This window comes from Suricata suricatta, chromosome 4, assembly GCF_006229205.1.
Source record: "Suricata suricatta isolate VVHF042 chromosome 4, meerkat_22Aug2017_6uvM2_HiC, whole genome shotgun sequence".
Lineage (NCBI taxonomy): Eukaryota > Metazoa > Chordata > Mammalia > Carnivora > Herpestidae > Suricata > Suricata suricatta.
The window spans coordinates 27,444,323-27,468,690 of NC_043703.1; the positions used below are offsets into that span (position 1 = coordinate 27,444,323).

The 24,368-nt window shown below is 36.0% G+C and overlaps 1 protein-coding gene across 14 annotated transcripts in view; it reads left to right on the top strand.

Moving 5' to 3' along the window:
- The window catches only part of RBM26 (RNA binding motif protein 26), an 85,030-nt gene that overhangs the window by 19,536 nt on the left and 41,126 nt on the right, over positions 1–24,368 (top strand). For 6 of the 14 annotated variants that reach the window (XM_029936554.1, XM_029936555.1, XM_029936549.1 and 3 more), the window contains exons 2-9: positions 11,038–11,156; positions 11,770–11,906; positions 13,942–14,030; positions 14,690–14,907; positions 16,641–16,901; positions 17,907–18,146; positions 18,581–18,751; positions 19,117–19,272. In XM_029936554.1, the coding sequence (XP_029792414.1) occupies positions 11,038–11,156; positions 11,770–11,906; positions 13,942–14,030; positions 14,690–14,907; positions 16,641–16,901; positions 17,907–18,146; positions 18,581–18,751; positions 19,117–19,272 (1,391 nt within the window). The remainder of the gene's footprint in view (positions 1–11,037; positions 11,157–11,769; positions 11,907–13,941; positions 14,031–14,689; positions 14,908–16,640; positions 16,902–17,906; positions 18,147–18,580; positions 18,752–19,116; positions 19,273–24,368) is intronic. The other 8 variants (XM_029936552.1, XM_029936556.1, XM_029936558.1 and 5 more) reach the window with 3 other exon arrangements.

A 24,368-nucleotide genomic window follows, 5' to 3' on the forward strand; every position in this document is an offset into this window, starting at 1 on the left:
CATGCAAAAAAGTAGCTACCTTTTATATAGGAAATGGATGATTAAGTCTTTGGTGTTGTAAAAGCAACTTCATTTAAACATAACCACCCCCACAACCAAAAAAAGAAGAGAGGAAAAAAAAAAGTAAAGAAAATAGTAAGGGAAAAACCCAAGACACACTTCCTATGGGAAAAAAAAAACAGCATGTAATTTCTGTCCTTGACAGAATGTATTAAATAAGCAAACACCCCCAATAAGCAAAACAAGTACTACAATGTAAAAATATTAGACAAAGAAAACCCTCTCACATGCATAAATGAAAGATTGCACACAAAGAACTCACATCTTTTCAAGCTTCAATAGGAAATATTCTGCTACTATGTATTAAATACTGCATGGTTTGCCCAAGCTAAGATGAAGCCACATCATGAATGTATTATCTTTTAAAATGATATCTCCAATTCATATTTTACTTTTTATAAAGTTTAATTCTTTATAATAGGAGGAAGTGAAAGAGATCCTGTTTTGAAAACTGTTCATTAACTTGAAGTGATCAGTCTATGAAGTTTTTCATGCACCTTCTCAAATTGGATTGAGTTCAAGTTTTGACATTTTGGTGACATAAAATAGCTAAAATTGGAAAAACTATTCTGTGAGAAATTATGACTACTCATTTTGGTTAGGGAGAGTCTTTTGAATCTAGCTAGCCTTTGTTGGTTTCAGAGTAAGAACATATTTTACTGGCATGCTGAAATGTTTGGATATTTGGGGAACTAGGTTATGGAGTACTGGGGAAGATAAAGCTGGGGAGTAACTTAATTAGATCTTTTTTTAAAAGAATGATTCTGTGATGTGTAGAGATTTGGTTAGATTGTAGCATTTTGGAGACAGATATTAGTTAGCAGTTTTTTCTTAACAGTTTTAAGAGTGAGTTGTGAAATGCCTGAATTTGGACTTTGGTAGGAGGTACAAAGAGGAATGGTAACATTCTTGGAATGTGTGTACTGAATGTATGTGAGGACCATACCAGCGGTGAAAGTGTAGGAGGAAAAGGCACTAGGGGGGGATTTGTCAGTGTGCTAGAAAATGTTTTATTGACTTTTTTTTTTATATCTGTGACAGATCTTTGAACTTGTTAGTACACCTTTATACATGTTGTAATTGGTCTTGACCTAAACTGAGAGCTGTTTTTTGTATGAGTTTTTGTTGATAATGCTCTCGATTTAGGATACCCTTACATATGTGATAATTAGTAGATATTTGTTAACACATTGTGGTTGGGTCTGGGTAAAAGGTAGACTTAGTTACCTAGAATCCCAGTAGGGGAAACAGATAAGCATAACAAGAGTAACAATTTAATAGTAATAGAAACGTGTGTAGATCTCAAGGTCTGGCAATATAGGAGAAATTTATAAAATGTTTCTACTTGGTTTAATTTTGTTATTGTTTATCCCTTCCAAGGGGTTAAAATAGGCTCATGAGTATTCAGAAAGGGGGGGGTTCTATGGCTGTTTAAAAATAGGGAGAAAAATTTTTAATTTTCAGATTTACATACTGAATTTTTTTAAGTTAACTAGGCTTTTCAGACTTCCAGTCTAACTGCTATTCCTTTTGGATGATTCTGCCTCTTCTTGGTCATGAGAGAAAATATTTTCTAGCTTCATTTTTCTTAGTAAGTGAAGGAATGAAATACCTCGGAATTGGGTTATAAGTAGGTAGAATGTGAATGAGTAACTGAAGGGGAGGCCTTTGCAGGCCAGAGTCCTTTTCCAGATAACTCAGCTCTTCCATGAATTGGAATGTAAAACATGTACTAAAATGTGGAGTTTTGTTGTGGGCTGCTGTACCAGCATCTCAGCGCCAGTCCCACTTTTAAGTAAGAGTTCTGTTTAAAGATGCTGTGACCATACCTGTTTGTGCTGAGTTTGCCATTTGGGCTAATGCTCTTTGCATTGAACATTATAGAGGGTTTTTTTTTTTTTCCTTTTTTAAAAGACCAAGTCAGTTAACACATAGTGTAATAATGATTTCAGAATAGAATTTAGTGATTCATCACTTACATGTGCTTAGCTATAATACACAGTGCTCATAATGTACCCTCCATAATGTCCATTGCCAATTTAGCCCATACCCCCACCCAACGCTCCACTAGCACCCCTCAGTTTTCTGTATTTAAGAGTCTCCTATGGTTCGTCTCCCTCTCTGTTTTTATCTTCTTTTTGCTACCCTTCACCTATGTTCATCTGGTTTGTTTCTTAAATTCTACATATGAGTGAAGTATGATATTTGTCTTTTTCTGACTTATTTCACTTAGCATAATACATTCTAGTTCCATCTATGTTGTTGCAAGTGGTAAGACTTCATTCTTTTTGATCACTGAGTAATATTTCTTTAACAACATAACGTTTTACAATTTGAGTTAGTGGGTCTTTGAGAAGTTGATGATTGACTTTGTCTTTGAATTTGATACTTAACAGATACTTTCTAAATGAATTTTAAAGTTTATTTATTTATTTTGAGAGAGAGGGAGAGAGTGCATGTGCAATAACCTGAGCAGGGGAAGGAGCAGAGAGACGGGGAGTAGAGAATCCCAGGCAGGCTCCAGGCCCAGCACAGAGCCGTACTTAACTCGGGGCCCAGTTCCAAGACTGTGAGACCATGACCTGAGCTGAAATCAAGAGTCAGATGCTCAGCTGACCAAGCCACCCAACATGCCCCTCTAAATGAATTTTAAAACAGTCATTCTCAACTGTAATGAGAGGATTCCTGGGCTTTCCTGAGACCTTTCATAGAGTCTGTGAAGTCTTCACTTTTCCAACTATATATCTGTTTGAGGTCAGATTTCTTTACGTGTTACAATCAGAATGGCATATCCCAGCAGATTGAATATAAAAGTAGATATTAGAATTGGTCTGTTTTCTTAAAAGCCATACATTTAATGGTGTTTCCAAAAATTGTAAAACATCATCATCAGTCTTCTCACTACATTTTTATGTTGTTGTGGAAGTCAGGTTATCTTTTGATAAAAAGACAAAAACAGGGTATTTAGTTTCAGGGCAGGCTATTAGTCACGGAACTCTGCCTGTCCCTGCCTTATGTAGGGATAGGACCCAAACTGGAGAAGATGAGTCATTTTCAAGGACCTGGGGTAGAGGAAGGCAGCTTCCTTTCTCTGGATTCACTAGCTATCAGAATGTGTAAGCCTAGAACTGCTTAGGGTCATCTCTTTTGCCACCTGGAAAGGACCTCCCTTAAAATGAAGTGAATTGATGCAAATTAGATATTTTTCTTGAATATAATGTGAAAATTTGGTAGGAACAGATGTAGGTGTATATTCGTGTTCTAAAGTTACTGAGTTAACAGAATAGAAAGAGGGTCCTGGTGACATCATTTGAACTCCTGGCTCCAGCTATGCATAAAGTTAGCTTTACTATTATACTTCCCATTTATTAAATTCCTCCTTTTGATTATACCCCCATAGGGCTATTTATTTCAAATTGTAGATTTGTCATTTTAGTTTTTGATTTACATTCATATAATCATGTATTTGTTATACTTATTTTTTGATTTGCTATTTTAAATTATACCATTTAACCCTTTTATTTTATTTTTTAAGTTTTTAATTTATTTTGAGAGAGAGAGTGAGAGCACATGTGAGCATGTGCACACAAGCAGGGAAGGAGGGGTAGAGAGGGAGGGATAGAGAGCCCAAGCAGGCTCTCCACTGTCGGCACAGAGCCTGATGTGGGGCTTGAACTCACAAACCATAAGATATGAAATTAAGAGTTAGATGCTCAACCAGCTGAGCCACCCAGGTGCCCCAGATAGATGTCTTCCTTTTAAATAAAAACTCTTTGGAGTTGTCTATAATTTTTAACGTATTAAGTAATCCTGAGACCAAAATGTTTGAAAACTACTGTTGTTAAGGTCTTGCTGCTATTTCTTGGGGGGCAATATAGGAAATGAAGGGGCTGACTTAATAGTTTTCAGTGTTGTAATTATATATATTGTGATATGTGTTTGCAGTGATGAGCGATTTGTATTATGCTCATGGATCGATCATGTTTAGATATGCTTATTTTGCGATTGTGATTTTATATTTTAGAATGAAGTGGTGTGATAATTCATAAAGAATAATCTTTCTTTAAAGGTTTTTTCTTTAAAGGTTTTTGCTGTAGCTGTTACCTCATACAAATAATGTATTTTTGCTGCCTTATTTGAATTGAATGAAGTTGTATAATAAATTATGGCAATGAGGTTTTCAGTGTATGTATTATATTTGTTGCAATGGGATTTGGATTTTAAATGATAATCCTAGGTACAGAATAATAGAACTATGACTTTGATGCAAATTAGATATTTTTCTTGAATATAAAGTGAAAATTTGGTAGGAACAGATGTGGGTGTATATCCGTGTTCTAAAGTTACTGAGTTAACATATTTAAATTTAATTTTTAATTTCCACTGCCACCTCCAGCTACACCTTCTCAAGATTACGAAAATGGAAGCTTGGGTTCAGTTATCAGTTATCTTCCTATGAATTTCTTAAGCCTTGCTCAAGAAACTTGAGCAAAACAAAACAAACTTCTTTTTGAAAGGATGTACTAGAAGGGTAGTTTTTTTTATTTTAGTGTGTCATTACTGTTTTGAAACTCGTAAATTAAAAAGTAAAAACTAATATGAAAAGTTTTTTTCATAGGATTTATAAGGATTAATTACAATAATCATATCTAGGGGGAATTTGATTTATGTTATTTAAAGTATTATTTAATAAAAGTCTGTTCCTCTGGGATACTTTATTATTATTTTTAATGTTTATTTTGAAAGAGAGAGAGTGGGCCTGTACCTGCAGGGGTGGGACAGAGAGAGAGACCCTCACGCAGGCTCCATGCTCCACGTTCAGAGCCTGACACGGGACTCCATCCCACGAACCGTCAGATCACCACCTGAGCCAAAGCCAAGAGTCTGGACGCTCAACCAATTGAGCCACCCAGGTGCCCCTGGGAGATTTTATTTTAACATTTGACTTTCTCTATTGCTTTGGCTTCTCCAATTTATTTAGTGTATATATTCCACCCCCCCCCGCCTTCCAGATACCTTTGGAAGAGAATAACCTTAGATGGTTACCCATGCTAGTGCTTTTCATTATTACTATATCCTTAACACAAAGTCAAAGACTGTTAAAATTTTACCTTTGTGTCTTTAAAATCTTTGGTTTAAGTGACTTCATAGTGATCAGGACTTTTAATTTGTCAAAGCTTACTGAAGCAGTTAATTTTTAATCTCTAGAGAAGTGAGAGATTAGACATCCAGTTGTTCATGAATGATCTCTTTGCTCCATTCCACTTGGCTCCTGTGCCTCAAGCGTCAAATAAACATCTACTCTAGGCCTTTTCTCTTGGGTTCCCTGGCTTCTTTAAAGGTTTTTGCTGTAGCTGTTACCTCATACAAATATGGGCCTCGGCTGCCTTTTTCCAAATAGCCCAAAGCTTGTTTGTACTCCATTTTGATCCCTGTTTAGATTCAGATCCCTGTTTAATGTTACTTCCTCAGGGTCCTTCCCTGATCATCTTATCTAATATGTATTCATTTATTTCTCTTCTCTCTTCTGTTTCTTCCTCCTCCTTCCCTTCATTCCTTTTAGTCTATATTTTATCCCAGTTCTTTACATATTTTTCCTTAGACACTTGTCTACATGACAGTATGTTGTGTATGTCTGTGTATGTATTGTGTCTCCTCCCCATACACTCTGTAACTTCTATGAGAACAGGAACTTCAGTTTTTCAAAGTTGTGTCCTCAGGACCTAGAATAGTGCCTCACATGGTAGGTGCTTAAATATTTTTGGAAGATGAATGTGATATTTGGAAGGAAGATAATCAGTAAACCATGTTGTTCTCAATATGTTATGAAGATGAAAATGAAAGGATCCTTGATAGAAGTGAGCTGTTGATCTAATGAGATAGATTTGAATATATTCTCTTTCTCTGTTTCATGTTTTGTCTTTGTTGCTGTGTTAGGCCCAGAGGCTACATATGTAAGAGTTCTATTTCTGGATTTTCATATGTTTTTGATAAAAATCTCTTATATAATAGTGTATGTTTTATCTGTAATGCCAGGTAACTTAATTTTCTTATTACTAACATTTATAAGTCCATAATTGAAAACAATACTGTATTATCTTGTATTTCGTATATCTGCCCAATATTCCATGAGCAAAAACCTAAGGATTAAACTCTTACAGTTTTGTGAGGGATTTACTATCCGTTCCAGTGCTTATCTGGCAGGGGCTGTTCAGCTTATGCTCAAAACCATTCTAATGATAGAAAACTCCCTTTCTTCTAAGCAGTTTATTTTGCCTTTGGGATGCCTCTGGTTATTAAAAAAGTTCATCTCTATTTTAAGCTAAAATCTGTTGCTTCCACTTACTGGTTCTAATTATATCCCATGGAGGATGTATTGAATAAGAGTAATCAATCTTGTGATAGGCCTTCAATTATTTGAAAACCCACCAGGTTCTCTCTGACATTTCAATTTTCCAGACTGAGAATCCCTAGTAAGCTATTTGATAATGATACCCATTTACCATTCTGGTCATTTCCCAAGAATCCTTTTGAGTTTGCTTATGTATTTGTAGAAGGTGGTACCTAGAAATGAAAGCTGTGGCTCTCTTTACTGCATAGGAGAGCTGTACTGTCCTCTTTAGTACTTGGTTTTTTATTTTATTGCATCTTTATGATTTAAGTTTTTCCCCAGCCATTTCACACTTTATCTCGTTTGACTTAATAATAAAATACCTAGTTGCTCCTCTTCCATTCCACCTTTCAAAAGTGCTACTGGCAAATTGTATCTCAATGCCTGCTTTATTTTGTAGTTTATGTTTTCTTTGTGCTTTACCCACCCAACCTCTTCAACCCCCAACACACACAGACACAAGGGTAATTGGAGTTGGGGCACTCCGTGGTTAGTTTGATGTTTTACTGCCAGGTTATGTACTTGCTGGGTTGAGAAGTACTTATGGAACATAGAATTGAGGAGTTTGGCCTGTTTTCTAAGATGGGGATGAAGTCTGTCATTAACTGTTTCTTGTACTTAAACATTTCCAAAATCTTTTCTTTGCCTTGTGTTTCTGTTCTGAAAGGAGATTTCAGTCTCCCTTTTCTTCATTGTTGCTGGAATGCTAGTAACATAGCACAGGGTAAAGTCTAGCTCTGAAAAGATAGATCCATTCAGACTGCAAACCTGTCATCAACAGTGGCAACTGGTGCAGTAGACTGCCACATGGACAGTCTTGTTTGCCGTGGAGACTTTTTAAAAAATAACCCCTTACTATCTTAATATGATTTTCTTTTGATTAGGCAATTTAAACATTTTTACTGCATTAATTTTGCGTAGCAGGTTATTGCAAGGTGTTCTGGTGAAGTAGCATGGGCACATTTAATTAAGACAGAAAAGAGAACACATTTTGCCCTTCTTGATTTTCTTCTTGTGGCATATTACTAAACTTTAGTAGTTCAGATTTTTTTTTTACTAGTGTAATTTATAATTACATACTTTTTAATTTTAAAAATATTTAAATATGAATGATTTCTTACAGGATTTAAGAAAAATTGCCTCTCAAGAATAAATTTACCCATTTTGCTGTTAAATGTGACATTATAAACCTTGCTTCTGCCATAATTTATAATTTAATAGATTTGTAAAAGTAATTTGCCCTTTCAGACTCTTTCAAACATTTAGAATTTTGTGTATGGGAGTTGATTTGCTGTGGTGGTTGTGATCTTTATTGGTTTTTGATTCAATTCAGTTGCTTCCTATAGAAGATGTTGAGTAATGATTGTTCAGAAATGATTCTGTTCTGTTTTATAAAATTATAGCCTATAAACCATAATACAGAAATCACAAAGGTTTTTTCTATATTTTTAGTTGCTAAAATTTTAATTGACTAAAGTGTCCTAGAAAAATAATCAGTGGTAATGAGATAGATTTGGTGTTTAGTTAAGAGAAATATAAAATCACAGTTAAGTCATTAGAAAGGTCATTATTAAGTTGAAAATTCACCACAACAATCAAGCCAGTGTTGAATTAAATTATAGCATTTAGACTCAGTGTAGAGAGTCTGAATTTTTTTATTAACAGCAGTTGTAATAACACAGTATAACACAGTGGTAATATTATGTATCACAGTGATTCCCAACAAACTGATGTTTGTTTAGCTTGATATCTGGTTAAGTAGGTGTTTAGTTGACAGCACTTATTCAGGTTACCTGACATGAATAGGTATTGTTTTAGGGTCTCTCGTGCAGAATCCCAGATTGCTGGATCTAAGTATATCCATAGGTACATCATGAGATTATACTCGTCCCATTTCTTTGTGCTTATTTTATCATGGAGATAAATAATTCTATGTTTATTATGATAAAACATGAAAAAACTGCTATAAATCACTTTGTCTACTTTTTTTAAAGTGTTGGTTTAAGTAAGTATATTGAAGTAAATTTCAAAGGAAAAGTCTTTAAAAAATCATGTACTGTTGAAACTTTTAAAAAATTCTTGTTTAGGTAATAGTCCATTTCAAGTCTTTGTAAATAAATGGAAATAGATCTATGAGGAAAGTTGACTTATGATTACTAGCAGATTGCCCTGAAGCTTAGTTTAGTAGCACAGCAGACATTTATCACCTCATGACATTTATCATTTCTGTGTCAGTAAATTAGGAGCAGGTTAGCCGAGTATTTCTTCCTTGGAATCAGGAGATTGCAGGGAAGCTGTAGATCAGTTCTGTAGTCTTCTGAAGGTTCAACTGAGATTGTAGGGTCAGCTTCCAGGCTCACTCACATGTGGTTATTGGCAAGAGACTCATTCCTCTGGCTGTTGACTGGAGCTCTCATTTCATTGCCACATGGTGCTCTCCATAAGGCTGGTTGAGTGTCTTTGGAACATAGCAGCTGATTTCTCTAGAAGTGAATCCAGAAAGAGAGCAAGAAGGATGCCACAATACCTTGTATATCCTAGTCTTAGAAGGTAGATACTGTCACTTCTGCTGTTCTGTTTAGTTAAGTACCTAAACTGAGCCCACTCTCAGAGGGTGGGGGAATCAGGCTGTACCTTTTGAAGGGAAGAATGAAGAATTTGAAGACGTACTTAATTATCACAGCAGTATAGACCAGAACTCTTACAGCCTATGGTAAATGCTATATTATATTCTTAATAGAGTCATTGTCAATTCTGACACTGTATTAGACTTAACCTGTTCAGCCTTTATGAAATAAGGAAGCAAAACATAGATGGTTGAATTAGGCCTCCTGTTGATTGACTTGCATTCCGATTTTTCCATAGGTGTTTCTATTGTAAAACCAAGCTGTTCACTGTCATTTTTTAAGATGTACTTTTTGATTCAGTGACATAGGTTATTGCTATACTTTTGTAGAACTGTTATAGAATAGAGCTAAGTACAGTATCTACAGTTCATAGCACAAACTAGGTTAGTAGATATTAGTGCTTGGCTATTGCTAGTATTTTACTGTTATTCACCCTAACTTGTAAAATGATTATTAATTGAATAGGTAATAATCTTAGCTTAGTTGAAAAATAGTTACCTGGGTTTTTGTTAGGGTGGGCATGGCTCAGGCACCACTCTGTTCCTCCCTTAGTCTCCACTACCTCCTCCCTCAACTCAGAAAACAAAAACCAGTAACCATAGTTATTTGTTTATACTTCCACATATTTACTATTCAAACATAAGTCAATCCAAATATATAATTTCTTCTCTTTTCCCCACACAAATGATAACATGATACCCAGTTTTCTCTACCTCTTTAAACTTAACAAGTTGGTAGGGAAAGTTTCTCTGTTTTAGGGAAACTTTTTCATTCTTTTTTGCATCTTTTTGGTGTATCCCATTCCCTTGTGTAGATTTAGTATCCTGTAATTTCTTTTTCCAGTCTTCTGTAAATGGACATTTGCATTTTTATTTGCAGTCAGTGTGACAGCGAATGACTTGCACGTGTCATTTTGCATACGTAAGTATGTCTGTAAAGTAGCTGCAGAGAAGCAGACTTGCCGTGATTGTCAGCGGCCGCACCTGAGGGGCTGCCACTCTCCTCGCGGCAGCCGCAGTGTTGGAAAACTGCTTGTATGCTTACAGTCTTCTCTCCAGAATATGTTTTCATATTTTTAGATTTTGCCAACTTTATAACCAAAAAATAGTATTTCAGTATAACTAAAGTTTGAGTTTCTCTTCTGGATGACGGTGTATTTTTACTCATATTTAGACTTTTTTTTTTTCTTGTTTAGCATCTGTTTGTATTCTTTGCCTTCTTTCTTTTATGGTTTCGGTCTTACTAATTGATAGAAACTTTACATGTTAGTAGAATTCACCTTTTGCAATGGATTAAACAATTTGAGCTTTTTTAATTTGTCCTTTGATTCTTTTCATTCTGGTTTTTACCTTTTTTTTTTGTATAATTAAGTTACTCTTGTTATGATAACTTGCCATACTCCGAAAGTCTTCATTACTCCAGACTTATAAAATAACTGTCTTGTTTTTTATCTAATTTAATATTTTACTGCCCTTTATAAAATTTAAAGTTATACACTTCTAGATTTTTCTGTTGCTAAAGTAATATGCTACATAGAGTGTTTTCAGGGTTTACTTTAGTGCCCTCTCTGGGTTTTCCTAGCTAATTTAGTTCTTGGGAGAGAGGGGAAGCCTTTTTGCATTTTTATTGGTGCCACACTAATATTCGTTTTTGATGTTTCGATACTGTTTTTACTTTGTTATAACTTCTCTTTTTAATAATAGTAAAACCTACTGAGTTTTTAATACATATGTTAGTATATATGTGGAAGGATACTGAGTAATGGCTACATATATCATGTAAAATATATTACTGTAAGAGAGAATATCTGTTTTTTTATCGCCTGATGGGCTAGGTGCTTTTTACATGTGTTAACTCACTTAACTGTCATACTGACTTAAGTCAGTTTTACAAGTGGAATTTCTAGAATGTGCAGCTGTTTATGGCTAAAGTTCCTTCAACATTGTTTTTTTCCTTCAGCTGTGATGCAGATCCATCAGCCCTAGCAAAATACGTTCTCGCTTTGGTGAAGAAAGACAAAAGTGAAAAAGAGTTAAAGGCATTATGTATTGATCAACTGGATGTATTTCTTCAAAAAGGTAAAATCTTTGGTTTAAAAATATAGTTTATTTTAATAAATCATTTAAAGCAAGATTTTCCACAATATTAGAGAAACTCAGTAAAAGAACAGGCTCTAATTGTCACAAACCATATCATTACTGATGCTGGCTGTATATGGAAGCTTTTTTTTTCATTAAGATCTTTATTCTCTTTCTTCAAGCATGCTGATAATTTTCCTTAAAAGATTAGGTAAATGACTGAATGCTTGTGTATTTAAAAAATAGCTCTGCTTAAGAAACTGCTTTGAATGTTGTCTAGATAGTGCTTCTAACTGTTTTCACTTTGCCACCATCTAGATAATGATAATATTTATGTTTGGCACACAGAGCACGGGGCATATGGACGCTAGTCATGGCTTGAAGCAACTGGCCTAGAAGTTCTAGCCATCCTGTCCTACTACCCTGAAATTGAATGGATTAGTTTTACCACAGGATTTGTGCCGTGGCACACTGGTTGGAAAGCTCTTGGTCTTAGTATTCTAGATTTGTGAAAGTCAGTGTATATTTCATCATATTGAACTCTGATGTGTAGAGGGGGAGAATTGATATCTTAGCAAATCTCTTTTATCTGGTTTTTTGGTTTTATTTTTAGAGACACAAATATTTGTGGAAAAACTTTTTGATGCTGTGAATACAAAGAGTTATCTACCTCCTCCAGAGCAGCCATCATCAGGAAGCTTAAAGGTAGAATTTTTTCAGCACCAAGAAAAAGATATAAAAAAAGAAGAGGTAAGGATTTGTGTAAACCTTAGATGTTCTTTAAAAGCATATTAGGAATAGGGGCACCTTGGGTGGCTTAGTCGGTTAAATGTCTGACTTTGGCTCAGGTCATGATCTTGTGGTTCATGAACAGGTTTGAGCCCTGCATTGGGATCTGTGCTGACAGCTCAGAGCCTGGAGCCTGCTTTAGATTCTTGTCTTCCTCCCTCCCTCCCTCCCTCCCTCTCTCTCTCGCTCTCGCTCTCGCTCTCGCTCTCGCTCTCGCTCTCGCTCTCGCTCTCGCTCTGCCCCTCCCCCACTCATGGTCTGTCTGTCTCTCTCTCTTAAAAATAAACATTAAAAAGATTTTTGAAAAACATATGAGGAATAATTAAACTGAATTTTACTTTTTATATTTGTGTCAAGATTCCTCAGGAACCTCCCTTGGAGCAGTCATAGGAGTCAGTATAGTCATACTATGTTTTACAGCAAAATCAGCACAGGGAAAAAGTGAGTGTTGCAAAGTTGGGCGGGGGGGGGGGGGGGGGGGGAGAACAGGCACAAGCTTCCATAGGCTTCTCCCAGTGGAGTCACAGAAGATCTTGACAAGTAGTTCAACACATGTGAACCAGGGAAGCTCTAAGTGACTCAGTGCCCAGGGTTTCTATTTACGCCTGGTCACAAATGTGCCTTCTGTCTGCTGTGTCCCAGCATTCCAGATTCCCAGAGGAAAACATGTGTTCAGCCTAAAACCATGTTGTTTACACAAAACATTCAGGCATATAGTGAGCTATTATTGTCAGGGAATGATGGGAACCCTCCAGAAAACAAAGTTTATAAATACCAGCCAAGAGCTTACCTTATAATAAGTAGGCCTCTCTGAGTCTGTTAGGCTTACTTTTAACACTTTTATGCATAGTAAAGCTACAGACTCACATAAAAGAAGGCTTTTAAACAGTGTTTCTCAAAGTTTGGCCTATTGATAGGATCTCCGTTTATCATCGAACATAGGACACTTGCCAGTGAGAGGCTCTTACCCAGAGGGGTATTGGAACAACTGGCATAAACTGAGACACAGTTATATTATCCTGTAGACTGCCTGCATCAGAATGTCTTAGAATTCTTGCTAAAAATGGAAAACCTTGAGCTCTGTTATATTTGCAGAAGACACATGGTCAGTGTTTCCTCTATTTGTTTATCCTCTAAATCCTTTTTTTCTAGTAACACCTGTTAATGTCCTATGTAACCTGTGTTGTAGACAGTACAGCATGGGAAAGTCTGGCCTCAGAAGAGTAGCACTGATAAAGGGAATATTTTCCAGGGATGCTTTCTGCTAATAATGTAATATGAACAGAGGCCCCTTGTAGGAAGGAGGAGTATATAGCTGCTGTGAGAAACCGGAAGAGCCGTTTCACCTTATTTATTGTTTTCTCATATGTGTCTTTTTCTGACTTGGTTATTTGTTTAAAAATTTTTTGAATGTTTATTTACTTTGAGAGAGAGAGAGAAAGACAGAACACAGTGTGGGGGACTGACAGCAAGAGAGAGGGAGATGCAGAATCCGAAGTAGGTGCCGGGCTCTGCTAGTAGCGGGGCTCATACTCACAAACATTGAGATCATGGCCTGAACCGAAGGCAGGTGCTTAACCAGCTGAGCCTCCCAGGCGCTGCTTGACTTGGTTAGTTCTCATGCGTTCTCCTATATTTCCTAGTGTGTTTGGTGCCAGATCAAATTCATGAAACCAGAACATGCATTTATGTTGGAATTTTGAAAGAAGAAATAAAAGTGGCTTTAGACTAATAATGTTAAAATGAGGACACTTGTCTAAGTGTTTTTTCACAACTGTTATTATCTAAGATAAGCATTTTTGAGTCTCTTTTGAATTTAACCTTCAGCAAGCCTTTTTTCTATCGTTAAATAAAAAGATTGTACTTAGAAATTTTTTTTAATGCTTTTAGAGGAAAACAATTTCCTTCTGTGTTTTAATATCAGTTAAATCACTGAAATAGTAATATGGCAAGGAATAACTTGCTAAACTTATGCAAATTTCTCTTTGTATATCAGATCACAAAGGAGGAAGAGCGAGAGAAGAAGTTTTCCAGAAGGCTAAATCATAGTCCTCCCCAGTCAAGTTCTCGATACAGAGAAAATAGGTGATCAATTTATTGAACCACGTTCAGTGTTTAAACGTTGGATATCTTTTATATGAATGCTTAGACTGATTATCTTTTGCATAGGGGCAAGTAGTAGCTATTCTTCCACTCGTCTAGGACAGTGCACCTCAGTCCTTTCTTACCAAGAATACTTGTGTCAGATTTGTAGGTCCTGGAAGTGAGGTTTAGAAAAGTGCTTGGCATACATTAATTATTGCTGTTGATTTTATTTCCAACTTCAAATTCCAGTGAAATCTTAATGTGAGAACTTTTTTTGCATGAAGTTTTCCCTGTAGTGTGAATAATTTATTTTTCCCCGCTAAGACTTCAAAAGCATTTAGAGATACGTGCCTGTAAGTATGAGGTTAATATGACAGGACAATATGTTCTGTACGACATGATGTACAATACAGATGCTAAATGTAAAAATGTCTTTGTGTATAAGACTAAGGACTGAGTTATTTGAGAGTTTTCCTTTCAGTGAGTTTTAGAGTTCTTGAACAGATCATGTTCAGTTTTTCAGTTTGAGTTTCCTATATTTGTGATGGGATAAAGAATCAAAATGTTGTAAGAGTTAAATACTACTTTTGCTTTAATGATTTTTTTTCCTGTATCCACTTAAAAATTGTTTTCCTAAAAGTGATCATTTATTTCCTTAGAAGTCGTGATGAGAGGAAGAAAGATGATCGTTCTCGCAAAAGAGATTATGATCGAAACCCTCCTCGAAGAGACTCCTACAGAGACCGGTACAATCGAAGGCGAGGCCGAAGTCGCAGTTACAGCAGGAGTCGGAGTCGGAGTTGGAGTAAAGAGAGACTTCGTGACAGGGACAGGGATAGAAGTAGGACTAGAAGCAGAAGCAGGACACGAAGCCGGGGTAAATAACTCACATATATGTATGTTCTGATTAGCATTCGTCTGTTGTGAAAAGCTGTACTTGAGGGTTTTAAAAAATGGTTTTAATTTTTGTCAATGTTGTCTTCATTTTTTCCATTTTGTTGTATTTTGTTTTCCAAGTGAATGCTTTTCTGAAAATGTCTTCAGAAAATTTTATTTCATGTAAACTGTAACCGTAGTGAATCACCACTGCATGCCTATCAGAATGACTGAAAGTAAAAAGGCTGACTATCTAGTCTTAGTAAGGATGGGGATAAACTGAACTCTTTGGAAAAAACTCTCATATTATCTTAAAGATTCAATCTACACATACTGAATGACCCAGCCAACCCAACTCCTGAGTATTTATGTAAGAGAAACAAATGTGTATTTTTACACAAAGACTGTACATGAGTGATCATGGTACGTTCCTTTGTAATAGACAAAAACTAGAAAACTCAGATATCATGTGAATGGGTAAACTGTGATGCATATGTACAGTGAGTGAAAAGAACAGAACTTTGGATAAAGTGTGTGACACAAGGATGGCTCTCAGAATAATATTGCTCAGTGAAAAAAGCTCGACAAGAAAGAATATGTTTGTGTATAAAATTTTAGAAAATGCAGATTAATCTGTGGCAATAGGAAACAAGTCTGTGGTCAACTGGCATGGAGTAAAGGACAGGTGACTTATTAAGGGGCGATAAGTATGTATTAGTGCGTATGTTATTTTGGTTACAGTGTTTGGTTTCACAGGTGTACATAGATAAAGTTCATTAAATTGTATAAATATATTCAGTTTATACCTTAAAATTAAGAAAACAGTTAAAATTCTCATTTAAGATGTGTATATTTGTAAGAGCATGTCATTTCCAACATGTATAATTTTTCTTCCAGTGTGTATTATTGAAAGGAAGCTACTGTGGGAGATAAAACAACTGAAACACCTTCAAATAAAATACCTTTACTCAAGCTTAGATTTTTGCTACTGTTTCAGCCTTTATTATACAGTCACTTTTAGTCATTGGGAAATAATATTTCTTTGATTTTTTTTTTAAATTATTTAAAGCTCTTCCTAGGGAAATAATATTTATTTCTATTATACAAAGTCTGCATATAAGCTTTATACTTTTCCGTTACTTTTTTCTTAGTTTTTTTCCCCCTCTGTGATCTAGGCGTACTATCCCTTTCTGCATATTGCTTTAGGTAATCTCCTTAATCCTTTCTCTTTCCTTGGGACAATAAACAGCCCAGTTAATTTTTTGCTCATGTTTAATATGAACTTTTCCCCTTCCTCTTTGCTTATCCATTTCTATCTTCAATAAATAGCTTTCGCTGTTAATAGTATTAATAGTGTATAGTATTTACTTAAAACGCATGCTGGGAACTTTAGGTAGATGACAATTAAATGTTCATCACAGAAAAAATAAATAATAGTTTTGTGGGTTGAAGTTATGCATAGGATTGTAGTGAAGAAAATCTCTTTTTTCTGTAAACAGAAGAAATGCTCATTAAGTGTAACAAAATGATATGTAATTTTATATTTTAGGTCATATTGAAAAGAAACTACTTACCTTGGAACATTGTATATTCATTTAGGAGTTTTTAAAAGAAAAGGAGGATTTTGTAAATTTTGAACGTTTTTTCTGTTTAGCAAAAATACCACTATTTTGTAGATCTGGGACTTACTTTTAATAGAGTGTTGTTTTATAAGTCATTTATATTTTGTTGCAGAAAGGGATCTAGTAAAACCTAAATACGACCTGGATAGAACAGACCCACTAGAAAACAATTACACTCCAGTCTCTTCGGTACCCAGTATATCATCTGGTCACTACCCTGTACCCACTCTGAGCAGCACTATTACGGTAATTGCTCCTACTCATCATGGGAATAACACTACCGAAAGTTGGTCTGAATTTCACGAAGACCAAGTGGACCATAACTCATATGTGAGACCACCAGTGCCAAAGAAACGGTGTAGAGACTATGATGGTGAGTCTTTTTACTTTTTCATGATGTGCTGAGTCAGTATTTCCAGTTGACTGAATTCTGTGAGTCTATGTTTTACAGTTATTCAAAGACTGTTAACCTGTTGGAAATGGTGGTAAATCAGTCTTAGGCACTTACTGAATTCCTCAGTATTATTTAAATAAACCTTCATTAGTCACCACTGGCTGTTGTATATCAGTTTAAAGATATTGATTGCTTATTTACACATAAATCTTAGTACATTTTTGAAGTTTACCAAACAAAAGTAATATCTACTGTTATTTGAGAATCTGCTACTGAAACATTCCTGACAAAACTTACTTTTTTAGAAGTAAATGGTCATTGGCATGTAAGCAGAACCTAGAAATGTGACTCTCACCTATATTAATAAGAATTTTATTAATGAAGACTTTTAAAGTTTTACTGTAAAAGTTTGTAATTTGTATTAAAGTTGTAGTTGCAGTATTCTTAAAGTTTTAAGCGAGATTTAAATGAAATATTCTCATGACAAAACGTATGTAAGTTTTATATTGTGAAAGTTTTACATTATGTCTTGCTAACTAAGTAGACTCAATTAGGTGATATATTTTTTTAGTGTGTGTGTCTGTTAGCCATATTATCTACTTTATTTTCTTTTTAAATTTTTTTTGATGTTTGTTTATTTTTGAGAGAGAGAGCAGGCAGGGGAAGGGCAGAGAGAGGGAGGGAGTCACAGAATCAGAAGCAGGCTCTGAGCTGTCACCATAGAGTCCAACATGGGGCTCAAACTCACAAACTGCCAGATCATGACCTGAGCCCAAGTCAGAAGTTTAACTGACTAAGCCACCCAGGTGCCGTGCCTCTATCTACTTTATAATTATTTCATATTACTGAAAATTAGGTCTTGTGTTATGGTTAGTTATACTGACCCAATATTAAATTATTTTTTATTTTTGAATATCTTACCTTTGTTAACTTACAGAAAATGTATCTACCACTTACCATATTTCTAATTATTCTTCCTTATAGAAAAAGGTTTCTGTATGAGAGGAGATATGTGCCCTTTTGATCACGGAAGTGACCCTGTAGTTGTGGAAGATGTGAATCTTCCTGGCATGCTGCCTTTCCCAGCACAGCCTCCAGTTGTTGAAGGACCACCTCCTCCTGGACTCCCCCCACCTCCACCAATTCTTACACCCCCACCTGTGAATCTGAGACCCCCAGTGCCACCACCAGGCCCATTACCACCCAGCCTTCCACCTGTCACAGGTAACTAAATACACTTGCTTACTGGTGCCTAATATCTGTCTGTTCAGTCTTTTTTTTTTTTTTTAAAGTTAATGGTTTGATGGTTGCTTTTGTTAAAAATATCTAAAGTAGTCCTATAAATGCTTAGTAATTACACTTAAGAGCAAGATACCCTTATTTGAACATACTCCCGCTTTGCAGGCTTTGCCAGACCTGTGGTTTACCATGGTTTGGAGTGGCCCAGACTTAATGCATGTCCCTGATGAATCCCAACTGCTAGCAGTCCTATATAGCTTATAAGACAGACCCATTTTGAAATTCATTAACAGGCTATTTTAGCCTAGAAAACTAATGGAGTTGTAAGACCTTGGAGTTTGTAGATATTATAATTTTGCTGATAAATGAGAATATCATGTTTGGATATACAGTAACTTATTTTATTTGTTTGCTTTCAGATGATATTTCTTATTCTTTGGTTTTGACAGGACCGCCGCCTCCACTTCCTCCTTTGCAGCCATCTGGCATGGATGCTCCCCCAAATTCCGCAACCAGTTCTGTTCCGACCGTAGTCACGACTGGCATCCATCACCAGCCTCCTCCTGCTCCACCCTCTCTTTTTACTGCAGGTGCAGTTTTGCCCCTCTTTGTATTCATAATGTAATGAAGTTTTAGAGCAGAGTTTTAGGTAGGAATTTAAAAATGTCTAGAGACTGACTAGCTCTGTTAAGTTTATTTTTCTCACTAAAATCATATAGAATAAATAGACATAGCGAATGTATGTTAAATGCAAGTCCTCAAATATGATTTTTTTAAAAAACTAAGTTATATTTTCTATTTAATAACATTTTCACTTTTATAAAACTAAATTTTCTTTTTAATACATATAGCATGTTAGCTGTGTATTAAAACAGAATATGTTGTGTAATGTACTTTTTTATCAATGTAAAAAAAAATTACCAAGTGGCGTTTTATAATTGTTTTTTAATTACAGTTTTTGTATTACCAGATACATATGACACCGACGGCTACAATCCTGAAGCCCCAAGCATAACAAACACTTCCAGACCTATGTATAGACACAGAGTGCACGCACAGAGGCCTAACTTGATAGGACTGACGTCAGGGGATATGGATTTGCCACCCAGAGGTACTCTGGTTCATCTTCTCTTACCATTTTCATATCACAAGTGGCAAGACATTCGAAAAGAATATGGTCCTGCATTTATTGGGGTTGAGTAGGGGATAGTGATTAAGTTTTTTCCTCTGATGCTTTGGTCTCTGTTAAGAGAAAAGATAATGTGTGATTATTTGTGTTACTGGTGACACTTTATTCTACCACCTATGGGGAAGGGAATTTTCCAAAAGTACACATTTTCTGAGGTAGCTTTGTGGGGTATTTTCTGTCATTTGCAGTCTTAATTGGTTCATTTAAACTCTTGAAAATAATGCTTTAATACCTGAAAATAGATTTTTTTTCGTAGATTGGGTAATGAGATTAGCTTTACAAACTTTTGCTTGATAAGCATTTTACAGGTAGGAATTTGAAATTAAGCAGAAGGAATTATTTTTTAGGAAGTCACTCATTTGCTTTTAAAATTCTCGTAGACTTTATGATAAAATTTCTAAATGAGAGAAGAAGATGAGTTTTGATGATAAAGTCAGAAGCGGGGGGACCTATGTACAGACTGCTGGGAGCAAAACTGCTACCCTGGGGGCGCGAACTGATACGAAGATTCAGAGGAGGGAGAGCGCTTACTGTAATGTGAAAGAGGGGATGTTGGCCACAGTTAGTATTTGGTAGCAGGGCCTGAGGAATTGTCAGACATAATGGAAAATATTATGTAGGCCAATAAAATAGATCTTTTCCCCTAACCACTAACTTTTAAATCCCATTTTCTTTCTAGTCTTGCCTTGTTTTTTTTCTAGTTAAAAAAAAAAATCATGCCTCATTAATCACAAATAAAATAACCCAACTTGTTAAACAATAGTTTACCTAATGTGGTTTTGTAAGCTTGTGATTACTATACTTTGCATTTTTTGATTTGTTTGTTGAAACTATCAAATTCTGAGCATCTGAGTGTCCAAACAACTTTTTGTAATAAAGGTGTGAGGGACATTATATTCAGCTTAATTTATATCATCTTTGACATCAGAGGAAAGCATTTCATGTGGATGTCACCTTTCCCTCACACCTATTAAATTCTCATTGAGGAATTCTAATAGCTATCATTAACAACAACTATAGAAAAAAATATTTTTTTTAATTTTTAATGTGTTTTATTTATTTTTGAGAGAGAGAGACAGTGTGAGCAGGGGAAGGTCAGAGAGAGAGAGGGAGACACAGAATCCGAAGCAGGCTCCAGGCTCTCTGAGCTGTCAGCACAGAGCCTGACACGGGGCTTGAACCCACGAACCATGAGATCATGACTTGAGCTGAAGCCGGATGCCCAACCGACTGAGCCACCCAGGCATTTCAAAAAGAGATCTTCTAACAGTTCTTTGTAAGAGACATAAGATTTTTCATAAATGAAAATTATCAGCCACTTAATATTGTGGCTCTTTATCCCTCAAATCTCTTACTTGACTAGTTCAGAGAAAACCCTCTTCTTTGGGTCACTACTTAGCACATACTTTCTTTTCATCCTACCAATACTCCTTGTGCTTACTGGAACCTCCTACGTGAAGTCATCTTTCTTATCTTGCTGCTTTGGAGTGGCATAAATATATGCTACTACAGATCAGTCTTTGTTAGACCCATTCCAGTGCCAGGCAAACTTTTTTGTTGGTGATCAAGAGCAGGAAGAGGGATCACACTCCCTGCATATGAATCTTACCTTGTACAAGTTGCACTTTGGTAATTTCAGCTCCACATGCGTGGAGTTACATGTTACAGGAAGTGGCCCTATTTAGAGAGAACTGTCTAGTATGTATGGTTAGAAATTTGAACTCCTTTTCCTATAGAATCATTGTACATAGTGGTTATTTTAGTACTGTTCGTCAGATACATCCTGTACTATTTTTGTGACCTGGTTTAGGAATGCATTTTCCACTAAAAGCATTGTTTCTCTGTACCACAGAACTGATTTAGCAGCCCATTTAAATTGAATTGTGCTTATACTTCTATTTTCTCAACTGTTTTCATTCTTTCTCCCCTCCAAAGTGTTTTCATTTTTTGCCCATTTGGTCTGAAATTTATTGTCCTGGATGTATAATTGAAAGGTTTTAATACTGTTTATTATATAATACTGTTCATTTTTATAGTCTATCGATGGCCTAAATTTAAATTTGTCACAGACTATTATGTGGTACTTATATCATCATGTTTCATACTTTAAACTTGACAAGGAATTATCATTATTAAACAAATGAAAAAATATTGGCCCATTGATGCCTTAGAATTCCTAGTATAAAAGTGACCAAGAGGCTCTGAGAATCGTTCTTTTCAGATTTTGAAGGAGGTAGAGAATTTGATGGATGTTCCCTTGACTGGATATAGGTAGGAATAAGGGCTAAGTGGTTTTTCAAAACAGTAAAACCAGTACTGGAAAAAAATTTTTTAATAAAAAATTATTTTTTAAAAATATAAAAATAAATATAAAAATATAAATTTTTAAAAAATGAATTTTTAAAATAAAACTAATTTTTTTCACATTTATTTAGTTTTGAGAGACAGAGTGAGACAGTGTGTGAGTGGGAGGAGGGGCAGAGAGAGAAGGAGACACAGAATCTGAAGCAGGCTCCAGGCTCCGAGTAAGCTGTTGGCACGGAGCCCGATGTAGGGCTCAAACTCATGAACTGTGAGATCATGAGCTGAAGTCAGACGCTCAATCCACTGAGCCACTCATCCGTCCCCCAGTGCTGAAAATTTTAATCAGAAAAGCAATTCATTAAAAGGATATTGGGGCAAAAACTCAGTACATGTAACTAATAGACACGTTTACTAATTGTATACCAAGAAGAACTTGCTTTTGTTTTTAACACCGTCTTAAATAAATAACAAAGAAAGAGAATCTGATAGAGAACATAGATGAGTTGGAACAAACATATCACAGTGACTAGGGGTGGGGAGCTTATCGCTGTCTCTCTTAGTGGACCTTCAAGTAAAGAACATATTAAACAAAGGATACTTGATAGCTCAAAGACTTAAAAAAAAAGCCAGTGACCCAGGCTTGGGAGACAGGAGTGAGGTACAAAAGTTCTGTGGTGGACCTGGGTCTGTGAAGGTAACACCCGGCAAAGAAACTGCAGTTTGTACTGTGAGCATCGCCAGTGTTAGATACTGTGCGTTTCTACCTGATCTGCTATGGAGATATAGGATAAGTCAGAGTTAGCAAGGGAAAGCCGGTGGATAAAGCATATTACTGTAGAGTAACTGAACAAACTTTGTGACTGGAGCAGAGGGAGGAAGATAAGTGGAAGGAGATACCAGGCCAGTTAAAGGCATTGAAGACATGATAGTATAGTAGCTGAGGTAGGATACTAACCGTGGGAAATGAAAGATTTAAATCAGTGAAAAGAAGTGACAACACTTTGAATTTACTGGGCTGTGGTACTTAAAATGGGGGAAATTGAGGGCATGAAATTAAAGACACTAGGTTTCTGCTTTGGATAAATGGGGAGCTGAAACATTCATGGAGAGGAAGAACAGATTTTGTAGAAAAATAAGTTTAGTTTTGGAAATGTTTAATTTGTTTTACTGGGGCATTTGAAATGTCCAGTTGGAGATAGGATCTGGAAGTCTGAAGTCTGTAAGAGACAGATGGTATAAAAATAAAGATTTTTTATTCACGAGCATTTGGTTCTTAATCTTTTCTTCTGTGCCATTTGTAATTGTAATTGTGAGAGGTGAAGGGAGATGGAAATAGGTGTACCCAGGACTGCAGGCCTGACTGATGTGGGTTTTGAAAGCCCTTCCCATGTATTTCTGCCTTCACTAAAAATGAGTGAAGCCGTGGCAATGGATAGATAAGGTGTCTTAGGAAGATTACGTAGATTGAGATTGGAAACTCCAAATAAGTAACCTGGAGAATGCTGGTATATGAAGCAGTGGGCAGAGAAGGGGGAGCCTGTGGGGGGAGAAAATAGAGCCAAAAGGGCGCAGACGAAAGTGAGGAGTGGGGAGTCCTGCAGAGCAAGAGAAGATAGGAGAAAAAAGTGATTGACAGCATTTAATGCTCTTGAGAGGTCAAGTGAGAGAAGGACTGGGATATGTTTTAAGCTTAAGCAACAAGTTAGGACATCAGGGCATTTAGGATGATCACGTTAAGTACAGTAATGAAAGCAGCAGACAATTTCCAGAGGAGATTGGTGGTAGGGAAGCAAGTTAGCAAATGTAGACATCTCTTAGGAAATAGTTGTCAGGGTGGAGAGAGAGAGAGAGGGCTGTATCTGGAGGGGAAGTAGTTTTATGAGGTTTCTTTTAAAAATGGAGTAATTTGAGCTTGCTCCAGTGTTGACGAAGTGCCAGTGTAGAGGAAGAGGCTGAAGATGGGGGAAGGCAGCAGAGCTGTGGCGTCCTGATCTGCTGCTTTCTGTAGGGTAATTTGCTGGGAGGAGAAGCCAGAAGCTGAAGTCCGGTTAGTACAGTAGACTAGCTGAAAAGTAATGCAAGTTTGTACTAAGATTGTCACAGTGAAAAATGAGAGGAGATATATGCAAGATGAATTGGGCAGAGTCAGAAATCAATAGGATTGGGAGAATGGTAGTTCGATTTATAGAAATGTTTACAAAAGATTTTTAAAAGTACATTTGATATGAAGATAAATTGTATGTTGTATGTACTGTAATGAGTTTTGAGAAACCTGTAGGATTTCCAGAAGATGATGGCCAGAGAAAACTAACAAATTAGAATTTTAGGATTTATTCTTAGAGCAGAGCTCATGTGTGGTAGAAAGATTGATATGCTCTCCTGTGTGGAGATCATAGTTGTAGCCATCCGTGAGAGACATTGTGCTGAAACTGTGTGTTCAGAAATACTAAGAATAGGATTATGCAATTTCTATCCATTGTATTTTTCTGTGTGTATTAAGGTTTGCATGTTGTAAGCTTGAGTCATTTGAGAATAACAGGTTAAATGTACTGTGTTTGTCAGATTCCAACAAACTAAATGTAAAGTGTTGAAAGAGGCGGATACATGTATAGCTTTTTTCCACTGCATTTCAATCTTGAATATTTACTTTTAAAAATCAAGTATACTTTAATTATGTTACTCTGTTGCTATTTAAATAGGCAACTTAATTCAGT